Consider the following 20972-nt stretch of genomic DNA (forward strand, 5'->3'; position numbering starts at 1 on the left):
CCCCCTTCTGAAAAAAAAAAAAAGGGAATTTTAACTGACAGTAGAACACACATTGGAGGCATGAAAATTAATATTAGTTAGAATTAATATTTCCTTTATTCTTGCAAACGGTACATCGGCAATGTGAAAGGTGGAGATTGTCTATCGATTTTTCAAAAACTTAGGAGTGAAAGAGTGGCCCAGTGAAAATCATATTGAACGCACCTTTACCGCTGATTCTTAGCAGTGGATTGTTTCGGACCATCTTCGGACCTTATTACCCTATATGTTAACGCAGTCCGATGTTTCTGGACTCATCCAGAATGACAACGTCCCGTATCACTTAGGCTTGCATTGTGCAAGATGGTTGGAATCTTTATAGGATCACGTGTGAACGCAGTATATCCACTGTCGGCACCAGTGGATATACCAACTAACTTGTTCTCTCCAGATGATTCTCATAAACCGAACACAGACTCAGATCGAACACAGGAAAAGAGGTTTCAAATTCTGAGTAATATACTTCTCCCACTAGATTTGGTATCGGCTATGAAAACATTTTTTCTATCTCAGGGTAGAGTGCTATACATTTTTTATTAAAAGCCACGTGCAGTATTTCCTTATTCGTTTCTTTTTGTATATTGACGTAAACTATTTTTTTCCTCTTCCATCGATGCGTTCAAGGTCACCAAATATTTTTCAAAACATCTGAAAAAGTACTTAAAAGATGAAGCTATTTCAAAATATGTTTTCTTTTCTTACATCAGCAGTATATTTACATTTCCCAAGTTCCACTTCAACTAGTGACATACATTAGGCTGAGAGCACGCATTGTGTTTCTGTACTTCCTTTTGTCATTCATCCTCCAACGTTTACAAGGTCAGGAAGACAGCATCCACTCAAAAGAAAAAGCTGGCGGGAGTCCAGCAAAGAGTCATGTAGACTGTACTTAATAATGCTTATAATGCTATAGAAGACATCGAAAGATGCAAACAAACATCAGAAGAAATAAAAAAAATTTCAAACAAGTTTTTTATCTTTAGTTTCTGGATGCAGTTTTAATACGATAAGACCGGTTTTATGATATCGGAAAATGAATGCCTGCGTAGCTTTATAAGTTATTGAAACATGAAATTATTCATGGGCAGATACAAAGTCCGATTGTACCTGTCCTTGAATAAGTAAGACTAGGAATTCATTTCTTATGCGTATTATAAGATTGTTTTTAATCTCTGTCTCTTACTTAGGAGGCATTTGTACATGTTGCTATGAAAGTATAATAAAACTTTTTAACAGACTAAGCTCAATCGTAACAATGAATTGGTTACATTAAAACACGAGCAGGCGCGTGTTTGTATTCGCATTCTGGTGATTGTTATATAAATAGGCATTAGTATTTACATCTATTTTTTCAATGGATATTGAAATTTTTCTGCTCCTGTGTTATTCTTGCAGATTTTTAAGTAAGGTTGCTCACCTTCCTTTATGTAAGGACATCCGTTGACTAATTGATTCCTTTTTTTTTTGTCATTACTACAACCTTTTCTTCCACGATGGACTCAGACTTCATTAATCTTCTCCTCGACGTGAAAGTAAGAGCAAACTTAGCACGACTGCTATTTTCAGAAAGTCAGAGTTGAAGTGCTTTATGCCACGCACGCGAGTGTCAAATGCAAAGTTGGTAATGAAGCTTTCTCATGTAAAACAAGTAACAAAAGTGATATTTGGGTTGCTTTTTTTTACGAGTTTCTAAATGTTGCTGGATATTTCCTATTCAGTGAAGTGCTCATGTCTGTAGACGTTCAAATGACTTACTACTTGTATGGCATGTAGCTTCGCTATTCACCACAGCAGATGTATGCTTTCTCTTTGGGACTTCGATACTACGCATTAAAAAAACGCAGAAAAATGGTTGTCAGTATATTCGTTTTCTTCTGTCCTCATCTATACTGACCCATCTCTGGTTTTTAGGGTTGAGTACCTCGTCGCTCCACTTCATCTCTGCAATTTCCTCCACATGATGGAGTGCAAAGTTTGGTTGACGGATTTAGGTGTGTCAAAAATAACAAATAGTCCTCTAGTTTCCTGATTTTTTTTTTTTTTTCCAATTTGGTAGTATGTCGTTCAGAAAATAAAGATCTCTCTCATACACATAATACGTCATTGCGATTTTAAGATAATATTCAAAAAAAAAAGTTTTAAATTAAAAATGTTATTAGTTTTTCTTTAAATTTATCATTTCTTATAAATTATATATATGTACTTTCGAAATCCTACATAGATCTTTATTCAAATAGTTTTCCTACTAATAAATTGATTATTATCGTGATAATCACCAAAAATAACATCAGTGCTTTTTCAAATATTTCTTGAATCTCTGAAACTTTCATTGTGACTTTTAATACATTTTTATTATTATTTTAAAGCTTCTGATTCAAACTCTCTGCCTTAATTTATCTCTTCGTTTATTGTTTTAATTTCTCTTTAAAAGCACATTGCGTACTACGAATAGTACAAATGGAAGCTTATTGCAAGCGATGGCACTCTTAGCCCAGGAAGAGCCTAACCAACTAATAGACACAGAACTTGTTAAAACTTCTACCGAATTCGAACCCGCTACTCTCCGCTCATTAGCACAAAGGTGCTGAATTGGCAATTTTTTTTACAAAGTAAATTTTTTTATAATAATCATCACTTAAAAACTTTTCGTTATCTGATGCAAAGAACATCGTTATAATTTCGGTGTGACTGCTTCTTTGTATCCTTACACTAATATGCATTTATTTTCTATCTGAGAAGATCCTTGCCCGAGATATCTCGCAACTTTCACGAGAATCCAGGCAGCAATCTACGACATTCTTCCTATATTAACCTTATAAAGATTCTTCGCGACGCGTGCAAGAGGAGATTTTTTTTTTTTTTTCATCAGGAAGTGATTTAGATAGTCTTAAATAGGGATGGAAGGGATTTCCCTCTAGAAAACTCGAATTTTTCTTCCCCTAAAATAGGTAAACTGGCCAGAAGACCACACATCTCACAGACATAATTCACTGGCCTCATAACCGTAGCTGCTTTGGCCATAATTTCAAAAACCAATCCATCTCTCAGAATGGTAAATAGCTCGACTCAATGAAGCTGTTGAGGACGGAATGCTTCCTCACAAGTCTCTTCACACACACACACACACACACACACACACACACACACACACCATCATGCTACTTCGTTCGTTGCGAAGAAGATGAATTCAAGAACCAACTTTACAAGCATTCACATTTCTTACCAAGTTAAAGCAACGAAAACACTTAAAAAAAAAAAAAAAAAAAAAAAACGCAGTTTAGATAGTAAATGAGTGGATTAGTAAGTGACGTAATTTGCCTACATTTAGCACATGATAATTTATGAATACAATAGAGAGAAATCCACTGTATTCCTAATTATAATGGAAGAGTGCGATCTCTGTAAATGCATTTTCAATCCGCTTTTCAGTGTTATATTATAAGAATTTCTCCACTAGGCGACTTAGTCAGCTGTTTTGGGTCTATCTAGATCTTCTGTGGATCCAGACGGAAGTCCAACACCGGCAAACGTTAATTAATACCATCAGCATCTCCTGTCAAAAGTATAATACAAACGGCTAAATTTACTATCAAGCTCCTACAATATTAAATTTTAACCTGTGGCCATCTTTTGCTTCGCGACTGGTACTGAGGATGGGCTCAGACCAAGCATGGATTTTTTTTTTTCACTTCACTTCAGGCATCCGATAAGCAGGATGATGGTCTCGCAACGCGCAGTGATCATCGACCACATCCATATCCACAATGGAATTCAAACCGTGACCGATTGATTTTGAAGGTGGAGACGCTATTTTCTCGTTCAACTAGGTCAACATGTGGTTACGTTATAAAACAAATGTGACGGTGTTCTGTTCTGATATGCTAGATCATCTTCACTTACAAGAATAATATGGACAGGGGGACGTCCCTTCCTTTAGGGAATATATACATTGTATAGCCTTCAGCCTATTAACAATTTGAATGCTTCCAGTTGTATTATCGGTAAAGTCTTAATGCTACTTGGTAACATATAGTAGCCGTACACTCCCGCAGATTACCAATAGATCGCAATGGGATTTACGGCAATTACTCCCAATGGCTTTTTGGAGGAGGGAAAATTAATGCATAATATTAATCTAAATTTCTTTACTTGCTTTGATCGAGCTGAGTTTCAGAAGCATATAACGTATTTTTCCTCCAGACAAATTTCTTCGAATTTATCAACTGAAAAATGAGCCAAGCTTTGTTTGCCTTTTTTCTAAAGGAGCAGTAAAGCCCGCCAAAATCGGTTGTTTCTTAACAGGAAGCAACCTTAGATTAGTTACATTCTTACCTTCAGATAATTATAACGGGAGGTTAAATAGCATGTAGCAGTGTGATAATGAAAGCGTGTCTACACTCACCGTACTCGGAACATGACGCCATAGGGGGATTCCATGTAACAGCTTCCTATGGCATCACACGGCGATGGCTTTCGTGTTTGCAGAAACTTAACTCTGAAGATACAAAGAATGGAATGGAGAGGTTAATAATAGCTCCGTTCGTCTGTCTGATGCAATGTGAATGAGGTAACACCTTGGAGAATTGTTTTGCATGGTTGAGTTGGTTTGTTGTAGAATAGCGTGAAGACATCCATGTTATGTTATGGCTTTCAAATGCATTTGTGCTCAAGTTGATTTGACCCGTTTTCGATGAATATCTAGTTTCGCCGAGCTTCTCAAAGAAGAGCTCAGTAAAGATTTAGGGACAGGAAGATATTTCGAGCGTTTTGAAGAGATGCAAATTACCAGGGTTTTCCCCAAGAGACAGACGCGAATCTCATTAACTATCGCTCACATTCAGCACAGGGCCATGTTATAATAAAAGCTGATAACCGATTCATAAAAAAGTGTAGCATAAATATTATTTTAGAGGATAACAATTTAGAAACAAAGGAGGTTCCGATTGTACTAGAGTTAGTTTGAATTGCTATTATTTAGTCTTACATCGTTATTATTATTGTAGCAGAGTGGAAAAGGCATTAACTCAAATTTTGAGTGTTCTGGGCTAGATTCATAATTCTGAAGAAAAACTAGAGCACCCCGGCGAAAAACCATTTACAAATACACCACTTAAGACATGTACATTATACCAATCAGCTCTCGAGCGAGTGTGCTATGCCCATACGATGAAGACCTCCATTTGGAAACACCTAACTTCGAATCCCGACGCGACAAATTATTATAACGGCTGAAGCTGAGTTAGCTGGTCTTGTACTGTGGGCAGAGGGTTCCTCCTCCCCCTTCCTGGAAACTCGAGTTTTTAATCCCGCAAAATAAACTGCACCATAAGAACATACGCAATTAATTGACATATTTCACCGGCTACATAGCGTGAGTTGCTTCGACCATAAGTCCAAAACACACAACCTGTGCTCTGTCAATTTTACCCGTGGTTGGGGAGAACGATGGGACATGAGTTTCATGGAGAAAATCTTGTCACTTTTGTATGAGGCTGTCTAACTTATCTTATAATTGAAACTCCCCAAGAAATCTTACTTTTGTCTTAGATGTAATTCGAATTCAGATTTTTCCAACCAGCAGTTCTCATCCTTCACCACACTTTGGAGATCCCAGCTGAACCATTGCACGTGCCATCTTAGGAGCATTTTTTCCAACGAAATGTCAACAACAGCATTCGAATCACCGAAAACAGTCTAGTAACAAATCAAGTCTGTTCCCATAATTCACAAAGAAATTAGCTCGGAAAAAATATATGCGAATTATATATATATATATATATATATATATATATATATATATATATATATATATATATATATATAGTAATAACATGGATTTTTAAATCCTATTTTGTAGTTATAATTTACTTAAATTAACGGAAAAAAATTGTTCGCTATAATTTAAGTGTGAGAATGATGGAAGTATTTAAACCAGGGAAAAAAATATAAATGAAAGATTCAAACAAACACACGAAAAAAAAGTGAACTAAGAAGGAAAATATTAAGAAATGTTTTTTCTAAATTCATAAGCGAAAAAGCTTATCTTTGTTTGCACAATTACAACTTTCTTCTAAAACTAATTATGCTAATTAAACAAATCGGCAATTTTCTGCTTGTTGATCATCACTCAGCTCTCCTTTCTGCTGCTGAACAAGCAAGAATAGTGTCTGTGTTAGCACATTAATGATGAGATAGCTTTACTGTTACCTGTTTTATGACGCCAAAATCAATACGAAAGTTCATCTCATTACTGGAGCTAATCCCTCACCCGAAGTGCTTGAATCCCGACTTGAGTGTGTGAATTCTTATCTTTTCTTAATTAAAAGAAAACGCATAATTCCAAAATCTGACTGATACTCTAGGATTATTAATTGCAAAAGAGAGAAATTATGTATTAATTATGAAACTGCTACACAACACTTATAGCGTTTTAATTAAGAGTTATCGACTTGAAAGTGAGTTTTCATGTCTCATATGGAAGTGACAGGAGTATTATTCCAGCAAAGAAATGCAAACCACCCTTGGAACATACGAAATTCACATATATGCCTCATAAACTGGGTTGTTTTGGCTTTAATGCTAACCAATCCCACTCAAAGCTTTCTTTAGTATTTGTTAGGTTTTTTTTCGAATTTAAGGTAGTAAAAAAGTTCCTATTAATAAAATTAATTAAATTCCATTTGCTTGTACGGTAATAATATTGAGATTGTAGACGCTTATTCTTTATGATCATTCTCTAAGGAGAATTTGTTAATAGTATGGGAATCTGTTTCTACATCGTTGAACTAAAATTATATTTAGCCAGTCTCGTACGAAGGTTGTTATCATCTCTGAAACTTGGATTTTTAATTCGGCGAAACAGGCAGACCAGGTGCAATAACACTCTCGTAATCGCTGATCTTATTTTTCGTAGGTTCTCTCACAAATCCGAACAGCCAACCAACTAACAGATCTAGGCAGCACAACTGAGTAAAACATTCTCCAATATCCGAAAAATCATAGTTGGCTGTCGACACACTATCAGGTTGATAGCCAACTTGTATAAGGAGCAAGAAGCCACAGTAAGAACAGGCGTTGGATTGACTGACTGGCTTCAAGTTGGAAAAGGAGTTAGACAAGGATTTACTTTCTCCTCACTTGTTTAGTATATATACAGAGGACATCATGCGTGAAGCATTGGATGAGCTCAAGAGGGGAATTACGATAGCAGGTAGATTGATCAGTAATCTGAGGTACGCTGATGATACAGTACTCCTTTGTAATGACATGGAAGAACTAGGACTAATTCTTGACAAAGTTAACAAGATCAGTAATAAGAGGACTTCAACTCAATTCTAGCAAGACAAAGATCATGGTTCTCAAAGGAAATCCAAACAGAGAAGCTCTTGAGAAACAAGTGCACCTCAATGGAGAAAGAATTGAGCAAATCAGCAAGTTTGAGTACCTGGAATCCATTATTAATGTGAAGAATTGCTGTTCAGAAGATGTCAGAAAAGGGTTAGGAATGGCTAAAACAACAGTCAGAGACCTGTCTAAAATCTAGAATGATAGATCTATCTCCATGGGAACAAAGTTGAGGATTTTAGATGCAGTTGTTTTTCCAACAGCGACTTATGGATGCGAGACTTGGAACCTAAAGAAGTCAGATAAGAAACGGATATCTGCTTTTGAGATGTGGTGTTACAGAAGGCTGTTGAGGATACTAAAAAGAGTACAAATGAATGGGTGTTAGAAAAGATTAGTAGAACATTAAGGCTCCTTAAGGATATTGACAGAAGAAAGTTAAAATATTTTGGACACATAAAAAGGATGAAAGGACTTCTCAGAACAGTAATAGAAGGTAAAGTTCCTACACCATCAATGAAATGGATGGATGGTGTGTGGAGTGACTGATCTTCACAAAGTTTGTCTCCAGAAAAGCAAACAACAAGACTACATGGCGAAGCCTGGTGTGGAACATCATCGCGCATCAGAGTGACCATACGGCATCTGTAGATGCCCAGTGAACATAGAGAGAGAGGCTGAAGTGTTCTAATCAGTCATTTTAAAGTTTTTATTTCCCTGTTGTGGGGGAAATTCTGTTCATGTAAGAGATTCCTAATAATCTTCGTATATGCAAGTAGAGCATTGCATTCAGCTGGAGTTGGTTACGAGAGGGTCCATAATAAGGATCCAAGGAACGAATGTAGAGTCATTGTCAAGGGTTTTAAGACGGAGACCATTGCCAGACACTTCACTTCTTGCTATGATTTAAAATTTGAATTTTTACTTACTTCTGAGTCAATTTAAAAACCATGAAAGATTTTATTTTAAAAGAATGAACTTTGATTTACTTAAATCAGAGGTCGACAACGCAGTGCCCGCGGGCGACATGGCGCCTGCAGTAAATTTCTAGTGCGCCCTGAGAGAAATTATTGTAAACTGCCTTGGAGCTCGCCGCGGTAATTTTGCAGCGTAGATCGCAGTATATCTGAGAGATACATTCATTACCAGTATGTGCTAATATGCAAGAAAACATAAAGAAAAAACACTGCAAATATAATACATGATGGTACAAATTAAGTGAATATTGAATCCAACATTATTTCATAGCCGAATATAAAAATTACAAGAGTTTCGTGCCGAATATATAGAAACTAAAAGTTTTGGCGGATGCAAGCATAAGTAGTGCCTTATGGGCAACTCCTAGTAAAGGTGGAGTAAGCTCCAGACCTCTTTCCTTAGTATTTTCCATAAATGTAAAGCACATCTTGCAGAGGTCAGCAACCTTTTTAATATGAAGAGCGCAATATAAAATTTGAAAATTACGGAGGGCTCATGATACAGGCCTTTTTTTTCTCTCATTTCAGACTCAGAAATTCTATGATTAGTTGTTTTTAAGAAAAATGAGATTTCGAATTTTAACATTATTTTATTTACCTCGCTTTTACAACATATTTTTGTCACATATGAATGAATATAAAATACCATAAAAATAAAAAATGAATACAAAAAGAATATTCGTGTTAACAATTAGCATGTATCTGTCAGATCAGATGCGAGCTCCTTGCTTCATCAATCATAACGGCAAATATATTTGTTTATTATGCAATAATAGTGTGGCTATTTCAAAAAAAAAGAAATATAGAAACACATTTTTCAAAACCATTCATGCCAATTGTAATTTTAAGTTGAATTATTTAAATCAGGAGGAGTCGGCAACTCAGCGCCAGCAGTATTGCTCCCTTCATATTAAAAAGATTGCCGACCACTGACTTAAATCATTTTAATAGGAATGTTTTTACTGCTAGAATCCGCTAGGATAAGTAATCGAAACCGAATATATATATTTTTAAAATATCTTAAGAAGTTTGTCTCTGTAAATATATATTCAGTGACCAGATTATTATAATAGCGTATCTAATACAAGAATAGCATTTCTTTCAGTACACAGAACAGGCTTCGAGGGTGTGGACTACTCAAAGTGCCAAAAGTATTTTACGAAGATGCCGACCCCTGCAAACGCGATATCATTCCTGTCTTCCCGGACTAGACTACGACAAACCCCTACCATAATTCTGTTCTATGTTAGCCCTCATGCTCTCAGATTGAGATCGGACTACTGAGCAACATGTTCGCTCCGCCACTATCAGAGGTCGTACTATGGCTAAGAAAAACACACTCTACACCATTACACTAGCGACCTGTGATGTAGCCATCTGGGACAGTAGATTCATCGATTCATGATGCTGATGTCTCCGAACTCTAGACTTGGCATCAGCATTGAACAATCAGCAACCTTTTTACCACTCTCAAGAGACAGGATTTTTCCTTTCGGAAATTGAGATTTTTTTTATCCTACCAAAACATGCAGAATGCGTACAGGTTCAAGAATTCAGTGTTTATTTTTCCCCCTTAAATCCTTTGTCGATAGCCTCCTATTCCTTCCATAACTGGGACTTATCTTTGGACTTCCATTGTCACGTCTATAATACCAACTAACTTACTGTGATCAGTTGAACTTTTGGCCCGTTAAATTCTGCATGCGCAAGCTGTTCCTCTGTATTTACTTATCCACTTAATACAGCCTAGAACGGACACAATTACCTTTCTTTAAAGAAACCGTGGATTACAATAATAGTAATTCTAACAAAGCGGCCATTCTTATGTGAATGGTCACGTGACTCAGACTATTTTTAATTTAAATAGTCCAAGTTTTTAATTGTTGTTTGAAATGCATTGTTATGCAATAATCATTAAATTCGAATGATATTTTGAAATATTAGAGATTTAACATTCCCGATATTTTAAGAATTTTTTTTTTAAATTTCAGAAACGGAATGCATCATGCCTTTTTTAAAGAATTTCTAAAATTAATTTTAATAAACATCAATACAGCATTGGGTTTCATCTTAAAATGCATCAAATTTTGACTATTCTACGTCCTGCTGCCTTTGCCCTTTATAAGTTTGAAAGCATCGTAGCTTTATTTTTCATTCTGTTGGATAATATTTCGCTTTAAATATTTTAACACAAAGGAATGAAAAAGTGTCAGGTATTGCATTTTTAATTCTTTACAGGCGAGGTTATGTTACACAAACCACATATTTACTCTGAAATCGTTCTCTTGGTAAAATTTAAATTAAGAAATTAATAACCGCGATATCCTGTTTCAAGGGTTTCTTCTTCGTTCGTTCCAGAATGTTCTCCATAAAATGCTATAATTTAGTTTCTCGGCAAAGTTAGCGCTGGTTAGAGAAGATACGGCAATGAGTCCCAGGTGTGTAGATAAGCAGCTTTTATACGCTCTACAATCTTTTTTTTTTTCATTGTTTTTTTACTTTTCTTTGTAACATTATACATAGAATACATTAAAATCTCCATTGGGAAACAGAGGAGAAAAAAAGCTGCAGCTTCTAGAAGAGAAATTAATTTAAATTACGCCATGAAAGCTTGGTAAATATTTTATGGACCAGATGGGCAAATAAATTTTGCGAAATCAAGACTTAAGCATTAAAATCAACATACTAAAAGTGACAAAAAAATAAATGTCTGCTCTCTTGAAAATTGACTGAGTACTAGGCTAGTAGAACATTTTAAAATAGATATCTTTATAATCTAAGCAAATCTTACATATCATAATTAAAATAAATGTATTTTTAGTCCAAACTTAGTTTTGGAAAAAAAAAAAAAAAAATCTAGAAAGTTTTTTCAAAATTCCACGTACAAACTTTGAGGGTAGGTAGAGAACATCAAAATCAACTATATTCACATAGGAAAGCATGACCGGAAACGCCACCGGAAGGTACTAACAGGGACACAAAGATACAGAAATAACACAAGGCAGTAAGCAGTGTGAAAAACTTTATTAGGCGTAATTGAACAGTTCAATAGTAGTTGGATACATAATATGGTAAACGAGGTCTGCCATTTCAGCGTTCGTAAAACGACGTCGAAAGCTTGAATGAGAAAGCCCCAATTGCTCACCTGGAGCGCTGGCGAACAGCGCCACCTATATAACTTTTGGGTGGCGTTTCTGGTCATGCTTTCTTATGTGAATATGGTTGATTTTGATGTTCTCTACCTCCCCTCAAAGTTTGTACCTGGAATTTTGAGCCACCCTGTATACTTGGACAAACATTCGCAGCAAAGGGAGTAAACCTTTTTGTGAGAAATGACATCAATTGCATTAAAAACATAGTCTGAGAAGCTCGTTAATTAGATTGGTAATTAGAATTACAACGAAAGACAGAATTTCGGTTATCTAGCCTGGCGTTGTTTTGCACTATTAAATTAAATTTCCTAGAGAAAATCTTATGGATCCCAATATGTCAAAAAAAAAAAAAAAAATCAAAGGCGGAGTTTCCCACTTCCATAAATTGTGGACACATCCAGTCTCAAATCTTTTTCAATTTATCAACAAAATCATAATAAAAGCTAACCTTTGAGACCAATTTATCTACTAATGTTAACTTCTTTTAGTCATAGAAGTATATATGTATATTCCAATCCTAAAAGAAGTAAGGTATTCTATTAAAGATTATCGACCGGCTGCACCTTTTTTCATTAATAAAAACGTAAGTTGATCTAGCTGGAGGAAAATGTAATAATTCTTGCCGTTCATACAAGAAAGGCAAGCATTCTGTTGTCAGAATGGTTTGAAGTGCAAGCCATTTGATTTACAGAATAGCTTGCACTTGAAGAAAAATATAGATCGATGAGTTAGTGTTATATTTAGTCTCAGAAATGTCCACGTCATCACTATTTAAACCTCTGGTATGATTTTTGCTTCATTTTTATGTATTACTGCTTAAATTTATTAATTAAAATATAATTAATGAAATATGTATACTGTTTTATAATAGAAGTGTGGTTTTTTTTAGTTTCTTATAGCAATGATGGCAGCTCTCTCCTCATTGCCTTAAGTTCTTTCACCTTCTTTATAAAATAAAAAGGGAAATTGCACTGAAATTATTCGGAAGTCATACATAAACGAGAGTATATAACTTCGACCACCAAAGTTAAGCCTAAAGCACAAATATGCCACCTTCTCTAATACTCTACGGATGAGATGGCACAAGTAATGCCACCAACCGGTAGACGGTTGGTTTTCAACCTAATGATGATTACATAAAAATATCCTAAACTGTTGGTCGATCATTAACCAAACCATTAAAATAATTGGCGGCCCCAAACATTCCCTAATGGTTGCGGAGACGGCCTCTGCCGACAGAAGATTTCAATTATGAAAGAGCACTCCGGGAAATTAAATCCGGATAGCTCATATTCTAGTAGGTGTAGTTACCACAATTATTATTTCTATTATTATTAACTTTACTGAGAAGAAATCTTGTATTGCGAAATACTACGGTAACTTTCTTGAAGATGTCTTCAAGAAAATATTTTTTTTTATGTGAAATTACATCTGTTTTGACTACGAGACCTTCATGAAAAAAAATTTAAAGTAAAGAAAAATTAAATTTAAAAAAAACATAATTAACAAACTTGTAATTTCGTTAAAAACATTCGTGAGTTGTAGAATGAAATAATTTTAAAAAAAATCAAAAAAAGCAAAGCTATTTCGTTGCACAAGAATAAAGATAACAGCTGTCTTTTGTTCCTTTTCCCTTGTGCAATCAGACAACAAAACAAACATTATAAGAAAAGCAATTTCAAACTTGAATTAGTTGCAATTCTCATCGTGTTTTGTGTCGGTATTCAACAGATGCGCCGTTTCGAATTTCATTCAAATATAATTAGTGACCTGCACGTGTAAGCAATAGAATTTTTCGAATGCAAACACAGCAAATAAAAATAAGGAGCAAGTACAATGTCTTTTGAAATAATAATTGGTTTTGTACATGACACACTTTATGATAACCAGAATGCATATGTTTGCTTTAAATTGTAATTAATATCAGCATGTTATTAGCTTAAATTAATCTTAGCTCTTTCACCATCTTTAGTGGCTAGAGATTTGAGCTGAATGATATTGATAACTCTACCTGTTAGAACCAAACCAAGCCTTTATGTGATCTGATTTTCCCTTTCAATCGTTTCCGACCGTAGGTGACTTTGTAGGCATTGTTCACAAAGTATTCCTGGCGAAATTTTTACAGGGTAGTTCACCATTGCTTTCCCTAACCCCCCCAATTTTATTCGGGCTCGGGACTGGCATATGCCTGGGACGTATTCATGACTGTAACCATGTGTGTTAACGGGACCGGTTTGCCTATTCTGGGGACCGAAAAAGGCGAGTTTCCGGGTGAAAAAAAAAAAAACCCTACCTCCGTATGAGACCGGTTAACTTACCTTTAGTCGAAAGAAACCAGATAAAGGTTCCTCACGTCACTGACGGGAATCGAACCCGGGTCTTTCCGCCAAAACTCTTCGTCTATACTGACTGAGCTACGGTGGCTCTCCCTCTATGTGAGTAATTCCAAATAAGTTAAAATCCTCTTTCTGTATAACAGATGAACAACGTCACTCAAAAATTAATACGAATTGATTCATCTTTCTTGTCCATATGAATGAATTGTAATGCATGGACACGAAGACAGTTCTGTATGATTTCTATTGCCCTTCACTACAGAGTGTGGTTAAATTGAGCTACCTTGACAAGATATTCGATACAACGTGTGATCGACGATTTGTTACACGACAAAAACAGATTTGCAAGCACGAGGATGGTGAAAATTGTTATCAATAAATAAGACTGATTCTAAATCGGTATTCCTTTTTATTCTTGATATATATATCTTTGGTTTGCCGTGTCCCAGATGCCCAACTTCGGTGAAGGATATTTATAACGTTGAATAATGCATGTTTCAAACATAAGCAGGTAAATTGGTCGCCTGCAACACGTTCGATCTTTATTGCCTTATCTTTCTGGGAGTTTTCGTTAATGCTCTATTTCCCATATAAACCAAGCATGAAAATTAAAAATGGTTTCTTCCTCAGTTTTCCATGCACGGCTACTCCATGGAGAATATTCGTTTTGTAATTAAACCTCCATCTAAAAACCTGCTTTCAAAAGTTGTGAACGCTATCTGAAACACGATATTACATGCTAATTTGTTTCCTAGCCGTTAGCTTTCTACACGGCTTTAATTAGCAATTAAAAGTCTTTAAAATAGGTCGCTAATTAATCAACGAACGGCAATTAGATATTTTATCGTGTAGGATGACTTCGTTAAGCTTTTCGTAAAGAATTTGAGTATAAAGAACACGATGTTATTGAAATTGGCGCAAAGCTTACAAATCACTAGACGTTCATCAGATTAATTATAGAGATCTATAATTAGACTGGTGAAATCAGCAGGATTGGTGAAAATTATTATTTTTTTTTATTATTATTATTCTTAGGATTTTCTTAGTGCTTTGATGCTTTCCCAGTAGAGTCAATGCTGATCCCACATGTTCGCATTCATAACAAACACTGTCCGCGCATAACAAGTCCAATGCGCCACTGTTTGACCAGAACTCAGTCCTATTAATCTTCTCTTTATTGAAATTATGAAAACACTCTTAACGTCACTCATACACTGTTTGGATTGGTTAGCAATCCATTCGTACAGTTTGCTTTCCGGATGAATTTGTGAATGTCAACCTGTTTCCATTAGATTGCACGAACACACCTCCAAGTTAAACAAAACTCTCCACTGGGCTGTTGCTTAGCAACGGACACGCACTAAAATTGTAAACAGATTTGTATGGAAATGTTTCAACTTGCAAAAGGACCTTAACCTTTTTCATATCAGAGAGAGACTTTATTCAATCAGCCGTACTTATCCCTTCGACAACATCATCCTTTTTTTTTTTTTTTAAATATAAATCTCAAGTTGTTTTCCACACTCATTTACTCTTATTCTAGCAGTTTGTTATGTACTGCGGATCTCATGCCGAATAAAATGATTTTATTAATCTTAAATAAAATTTGTGTTCACCAGATTTTTATTTTAATAATTCAAGCACCTTAGACAAGGGGGATTGAAATTTCTAAAGGATATCAAGTAAAATTTTAGGGCGATTTTCATTAATGGAATCAAGTAAGATAATATCTGAAAGGTTTGGCATACGCTTATCTCTAGTGACGTCACTACATCGTCATCGTGACGTCAGATAGTTTGCGTTTACAGTTTCCAGATTTAAAAATACGATAACGATTACCATGTAGTTAGCACATATTACCGAATTCATAAATAGGTAAACATTTTATTTTCTATTTACGTCTTTTCTATAAAGATGAATTAAAGATATTCAAAGGATTCCTGTCTGGAAACTGGCTAAGAAAGTTTTATTTAGGAAGAAACTCGTTTTAATCCGTCCTAGTTTTGACGTTACAAAATGACGTATTTGGTATCATTACGTATTATGTGTAGATATTATATTTTTCTGTTCATATTTTGTCTAAGAGTTAATCCTCAACAATTAACGCAACATTCTTTTCAGAACAGTGACTGGGGTGTTCTTGTTAGGGAGAGGGGGGGGAAGAGTTGTTTTTCCATTACTTTCATTAATGGAAAAACGTTTTATTCCATTTACATTCAAATCTCGTAAGGGAAAAAACGTACATGCAGGAACAAAAAAAAAGTAAATTAAACATTAACTGCCGTGCTTTTTTTTTTTTTCTCTCGAAATCTAATCACTTGATGAAGTTGCGCATCAACATCGTCCTTTTGAAAGGCCAAAACATTTTAACTTGAAGAAGTGGAAAATTCCAAGCGAAAACACCATTTATTGTTTAGCACCATTGTTTAGAAATTTAACCGATATTTGCTAAACAATGAAACTGTTTTCATTGTTTAGCAAATATCGGTTAATATAGATTTAATAATTACAGCTATTATTAAATCTACTTAACTTTTGAATAGTTTGAGAGAAAGATAAACAAAAGAACTACCTTTTTCTTCATTTTAACTTAGTTCGATCCAGCGCTATAATTAATTAAGGGTTTGGTAATTAAAACACATAAATATTGGCGGTTATCTGAAACTTGAAGTGCGTTTGCGACGGAGATAAGATCACGGTCTATCGCCATCCGATCGCTTCCCATCATTCAACTCAATGAACGTATCCACCAGTTGGCGTAAAAAGAAAGAAAAAAAAACGTGATTGAATGTTCGTTGCATTGCCGAAGTATCCTAATAAAGAAGGGTATTTCTGTTCGCGTTTTATTGTTCATTTTCTTAAGGTTTTGTATAAGGATTAACTTGATTTCCTGGAGAATGGAGTACTCGCAGAATAATTCTTCACTGAACATTCAGTGGCAGAGGAGTGAGGAAGGCGCTTAGAACTACTCCTACACTCTTCCCTGATAGCAGTGTGGGAGTAACCCTGACCTAAACTGTCATGTACTGTCTCAATCCGAACTCCGCCAAGACGATCGTGGCTTCAAAGAAGAATTAAGAATTCGTAATAATGGGATATCTATCTGATCGATCTTACTTTGGGTCATGTTACTTGGTCGTAATAGGCCTAATACGTAGGAATGATCTTTCCACCCAAGTTTCTTTTTTTGCCTCCAAAGAATCAAAAACGAGCTTAAAATGAAATATTAAGGGCTCATTCGCCAAAAGTAACTGATTTGCTTCCTATTGGATCAATCTAAATGCATTCTCAGTGAAATCGGGAACAAAACAAACAAAAAAATAATAATAAAGGAATTACAAGAAGATAAACGACACCCACTTCTAAATGAGATTTATTCCGCTGGAGAAGAATAAACTCGGACTGAATTTGTTAAAAATTCGCCATCTCTAGCTTGGAAAAAGAAGAGTGATTGAAAAACTTCGCTATGAATAATTTTTCCGAAGTTTAAAAGCTAGGAAAAAAAAAAAACTGAGGAAGTAGAAATCCACAACATTACGAAAAAGTGTTGTGATGAATTTAATATTTACATTTCTACTAAAACGTCTAAAATAATTTAATTAAAAAAGCATGTAGTATATTTTGGTTTGTCCTGAAATTCCATTAAGTCATGCGTACTCGTTTATCTGTTACGTATTTAGTATTACGTAGCCCACTTGTAGACAAAATAATCAACATTTTTACGAGCATATGATAAAGGATATCTATCATATATGTCCAAACGTTCTTCCCCCACTCTGTGGTTGCTAGGATCCCAAAAGCAGTGCTCTTTCTATGATTAAAAAGATTACAAACCCATGAAGACGAACATCAAGCATGATTTTCCATTAACAAAACTAAGATAATCAATGGGAGTACACATCAACAAGATATAGGATTGCGAAGAAGATAGGATTGCATTGAGCAATAGGAAGTTATTGCCTGCCTGCTTTTTTTTTTTATTTATTTATTAAATGGAAAAGCAACCTAAGCTCAGATTACACGAGTCTTCTGCGTTTATAGATGGCTTTGTCTTGTTTTGTACGGGAAAACAAGGACAGTTTTTATCAATTACTTAAATTGAAGTGTCTATTTCGGTATAGTTGAGTGTTGGGAAAGTTCTAAAAGAAACAAATGCCTAGTAGTGACAGTTCAATGGATGGATTCACGTCACAATGACTACTGCTAATCGACAATGGTTAAATAATTGGTTGTGTGACACTATAGACTGACGTGTATTGTTAGGGGAGGAGACAACAACCAACACTAATTCTAGACATGTCACTTATTGAATACAATAAGAGGAAATGGCAGAACGTGTGAGCAGAATTCAAAATAAGTTTTGAAGTCTGTATAAAACATTTCTTTTTAATCAACTTCAGGGCTGTGTTCAGCATTGGAGAATTCTTGTAAGTTAAAATCAATTTAATTGAGTTTAACTTAATGCCTTAAAATATATTTCTTTTTCAGATGGTATCTTTCACACCGTAGAGATTCTAGATACTGCTGGATCCCATCATTTTCCTGCAATGAGGGAACTGAGTATACGTTCCGGACGGGGTTTTGTGCTTGTGTTTTCCGTCGACAGTCTTCAATCTTTTCATGAAGCTGTTCAGCTTTGGGAACTCATCGCTAAAATACGTGGTATGTGTATATCCGGAGAATATTTTCATTTTATACCTTTGCTTATTTAATGTTAACATATTGCTCAGCGAAAATGGACCTAGTTACGTCCGGTCAAGCAAAATATTGCAATAAAGTCTGATTACCGCCGACAGATGGCTCTGGAGAGTAAGCAGCTCCTCTCAATTCCATTACATGGCTGTTAGCATGTTCTGATGATATATCATATGATATCATCATTCATTCCTAGTTATTGTTTAATTGTAATTATTTCTGCAATGTCGCTTGCATTTGACACCAACAATGAATTCATCAGCACGTGAAAAATGAAAATTTTTTTTTTTTCTCTATTGTTGACCTCGTTTTTGTTGTGTGAACGTCATTAGTGAAAGTTTATAATCTAAAAGTCCTCGTTATTCAACATATGTGACCTACTATGACAAATAATTGATTATACTGTTTGTGAACACAACTGCTGTGGATGGAGAGAAGGAAAACTATTACTAAGAAGCCTTTTCTTTCAGTAGTAGTTGATAATAAGGAAAAGAAATTCAAAGTTCATGGTCATATTTATTAGTCTTGGTAGTGGTGAGTTGGTGTCCTACTAACCCAGAATTTGTGTCTCGTATAACGTTATGAGCAGACGTAGTCTGCAGAGTTAATTATTATTTTGTTGTGAAATGAATTGCACACGTAACATGAGCAAAATTAAAAATAAATTAAATTTTCACTATAAAACGTTTATCATTCACTTACTCTTTAGGATCTCATCTGTTCTTCGTCTTAGTAGAATACATTACAAGATGGACTACCGACTTACTCTTTCAAACACAAAAAAATAAATGATTCTGACTTTCAGTTACTCTATCATTTAGCTACAAGCAATACTGTATTTGAATGGCAGCATTTTGGCCGTTGGCTGATGCTTTTGGTCAGTGGCTGCAAAGTACAGATGGCAAAAGAGCAAACCTTCTGATTATTGCAAATAGCTTTAAAGGTCTCGGAGTTTGTAAGAAAAGAATTTAGAAATTTTAAAAACAGGAACATATTTGATATAACAATTGAATGCGTATAATTGTAGATACTATTTTTGTTTTGCTTTCATTTAATTGGATTTTATTAAAATTAACTTGTTTAACTGCTGTAATCTAACCAATTAGATTCATTTTTGTCCGTGGGATGTTCCCATTTCTGTCTCAATCCTATATCTTCAATAAAATAATAATAAATGTTGTTTTAATTCTTTTTCACCTCTAGGATCGCATGTCCCTATAATCTTAGTCGGAAACAAGTCGGACCTGAAGAAGGAAAGGCAAGTCAGTAACGACATGGCTGTGAAGGCGTCCACGGAGATGAACAATTGCAAATATATCGAGACCAGTGCCAAGTACAATCTAAACGTCAGTGCTCTCTTTTTAGAACTCCTTCAGCAAGCTCGTGCCATGGAACAACCCACACCGGATCCTTCTCAACGAACTTCACGTCGCCTTAGTCGAAGGCTTAGTTCGCTCAGCAACCTACCAGGTCTTGGATTAAGAAGGAAATCGAGCGTGTCAAAGATGAACTCGGATCCGGACTACAATCGTCAAGATCCGAAGTGTACGATACTTTAAAATGTCGGAAACAGCCTTATGGACAAAGAAAATTCTTGCCTCTCGAACAGACCGCAATTAAAAAAAAAAAAAAAAAGAGTCAAGGGGTCTGCTCTTCTATCTTGAACGAAGAAGTTTAAATCAAAAGGCCTTCTCCATAGTTTTGGAATCAAACCTCGAACGGTGGCTTACTGTGAAATTAAATTATTTTATTTATGTAGTTCGCGAAATAGAAGCTATTCTTGTGGAATTTTATTGTCGTAAGATCGTCTTCCTTGCTATTTGAGGATATATCGCCTTTCCTTGACCCTCCTTTTCCTTACATAGTTGTTATAAGATGCTCACTCCTAAATGACAGATTGTAAAAGCGCCTTGTGAACGAATGCAGCAGCGATACAATTTCAAGTGACTCCATTTATTCACAGCGATAGTCTATTTTTTTCGCACGGTGGTTAGAATTAAGGGAAACCTCGTGTTTGTTTTTAATACTTCATAGAAGTTTCCGAGTTCGATAAAGTTGCCTGTGTTTTAATTCCTACATTTCTCCAATTGGATTTCTGGTTAATAAGTACAATCCTTCCTTCCATATATAATGTAAATCGATCGATATGTTTCAAAACTTAAATATTTAATCCTTCCACTATTGTGACTACAAAGCACGCCGCCTACGCACATCAAACATCTTTAAAAATCTAGTATTTTAGTGTATTTGAAATCTTTTGACTTTTTTTCCCCGACTTTGCCACGTTTTCAATTCTTCAGAGTGTAAAGCCCATACGTCTCTTACTTAGATCAAGACTCGGTTCCAAAACACTGTAGTATTAATATTTAATAAAAAAAAAAATCCAGTAAGATTTTTTACTCCATCATTGAAATCACATTTCCATCCTA

The 20972-nt window shown here is 35.2% G+C and overlaps 1 protein-coding gene across 1 annotated transcript in view; it reads left to right on the forward strand.

Moving 5' to 3' along the window:
- The window catches only part of LOC150098189 (ras-related protein Rap-1b-like), a 63816-nt gene extending 42967 nt beyond the window's left edge, over positions 1 to 20849 (forward strand). Inside the window, exons 2-3 of the mRNA XM_090406473.1 lie at positions 18337 to 18510; positions 19747 to 20849. Of these exons, the coding sequence (XP_090262599.1) occupies positions 18337 to 18510; positions 19747 to 20102 (530 nt within the window). The 3' untranslated portion in view covers positions 20103 to 20849. The remainder of the gene's footprint in view (positions 1 to 18336; positions 18511 to 19746) is intronic.
- Positions 20850 to 20972: the final 123 nt, after the last annotated feature.

The sequence above is a fragment of the Typopeltis vanoorti genome, chromosome 16 (assembly GCF_054136105.1).
Source record: "Typopeltis vanoorti isolate ZY-2024b chromosome 16, IOZ_Tvanoo_1.0, whole genome shotgun sequence".
In the NCBI taxonomy this organism is placed as follows: Eukaryota; Metazoa; Arthropoda; class Arachnida; order Uropygi; family Thelyphonidae; genus Typopeltis; species Typopeltis vanoorti.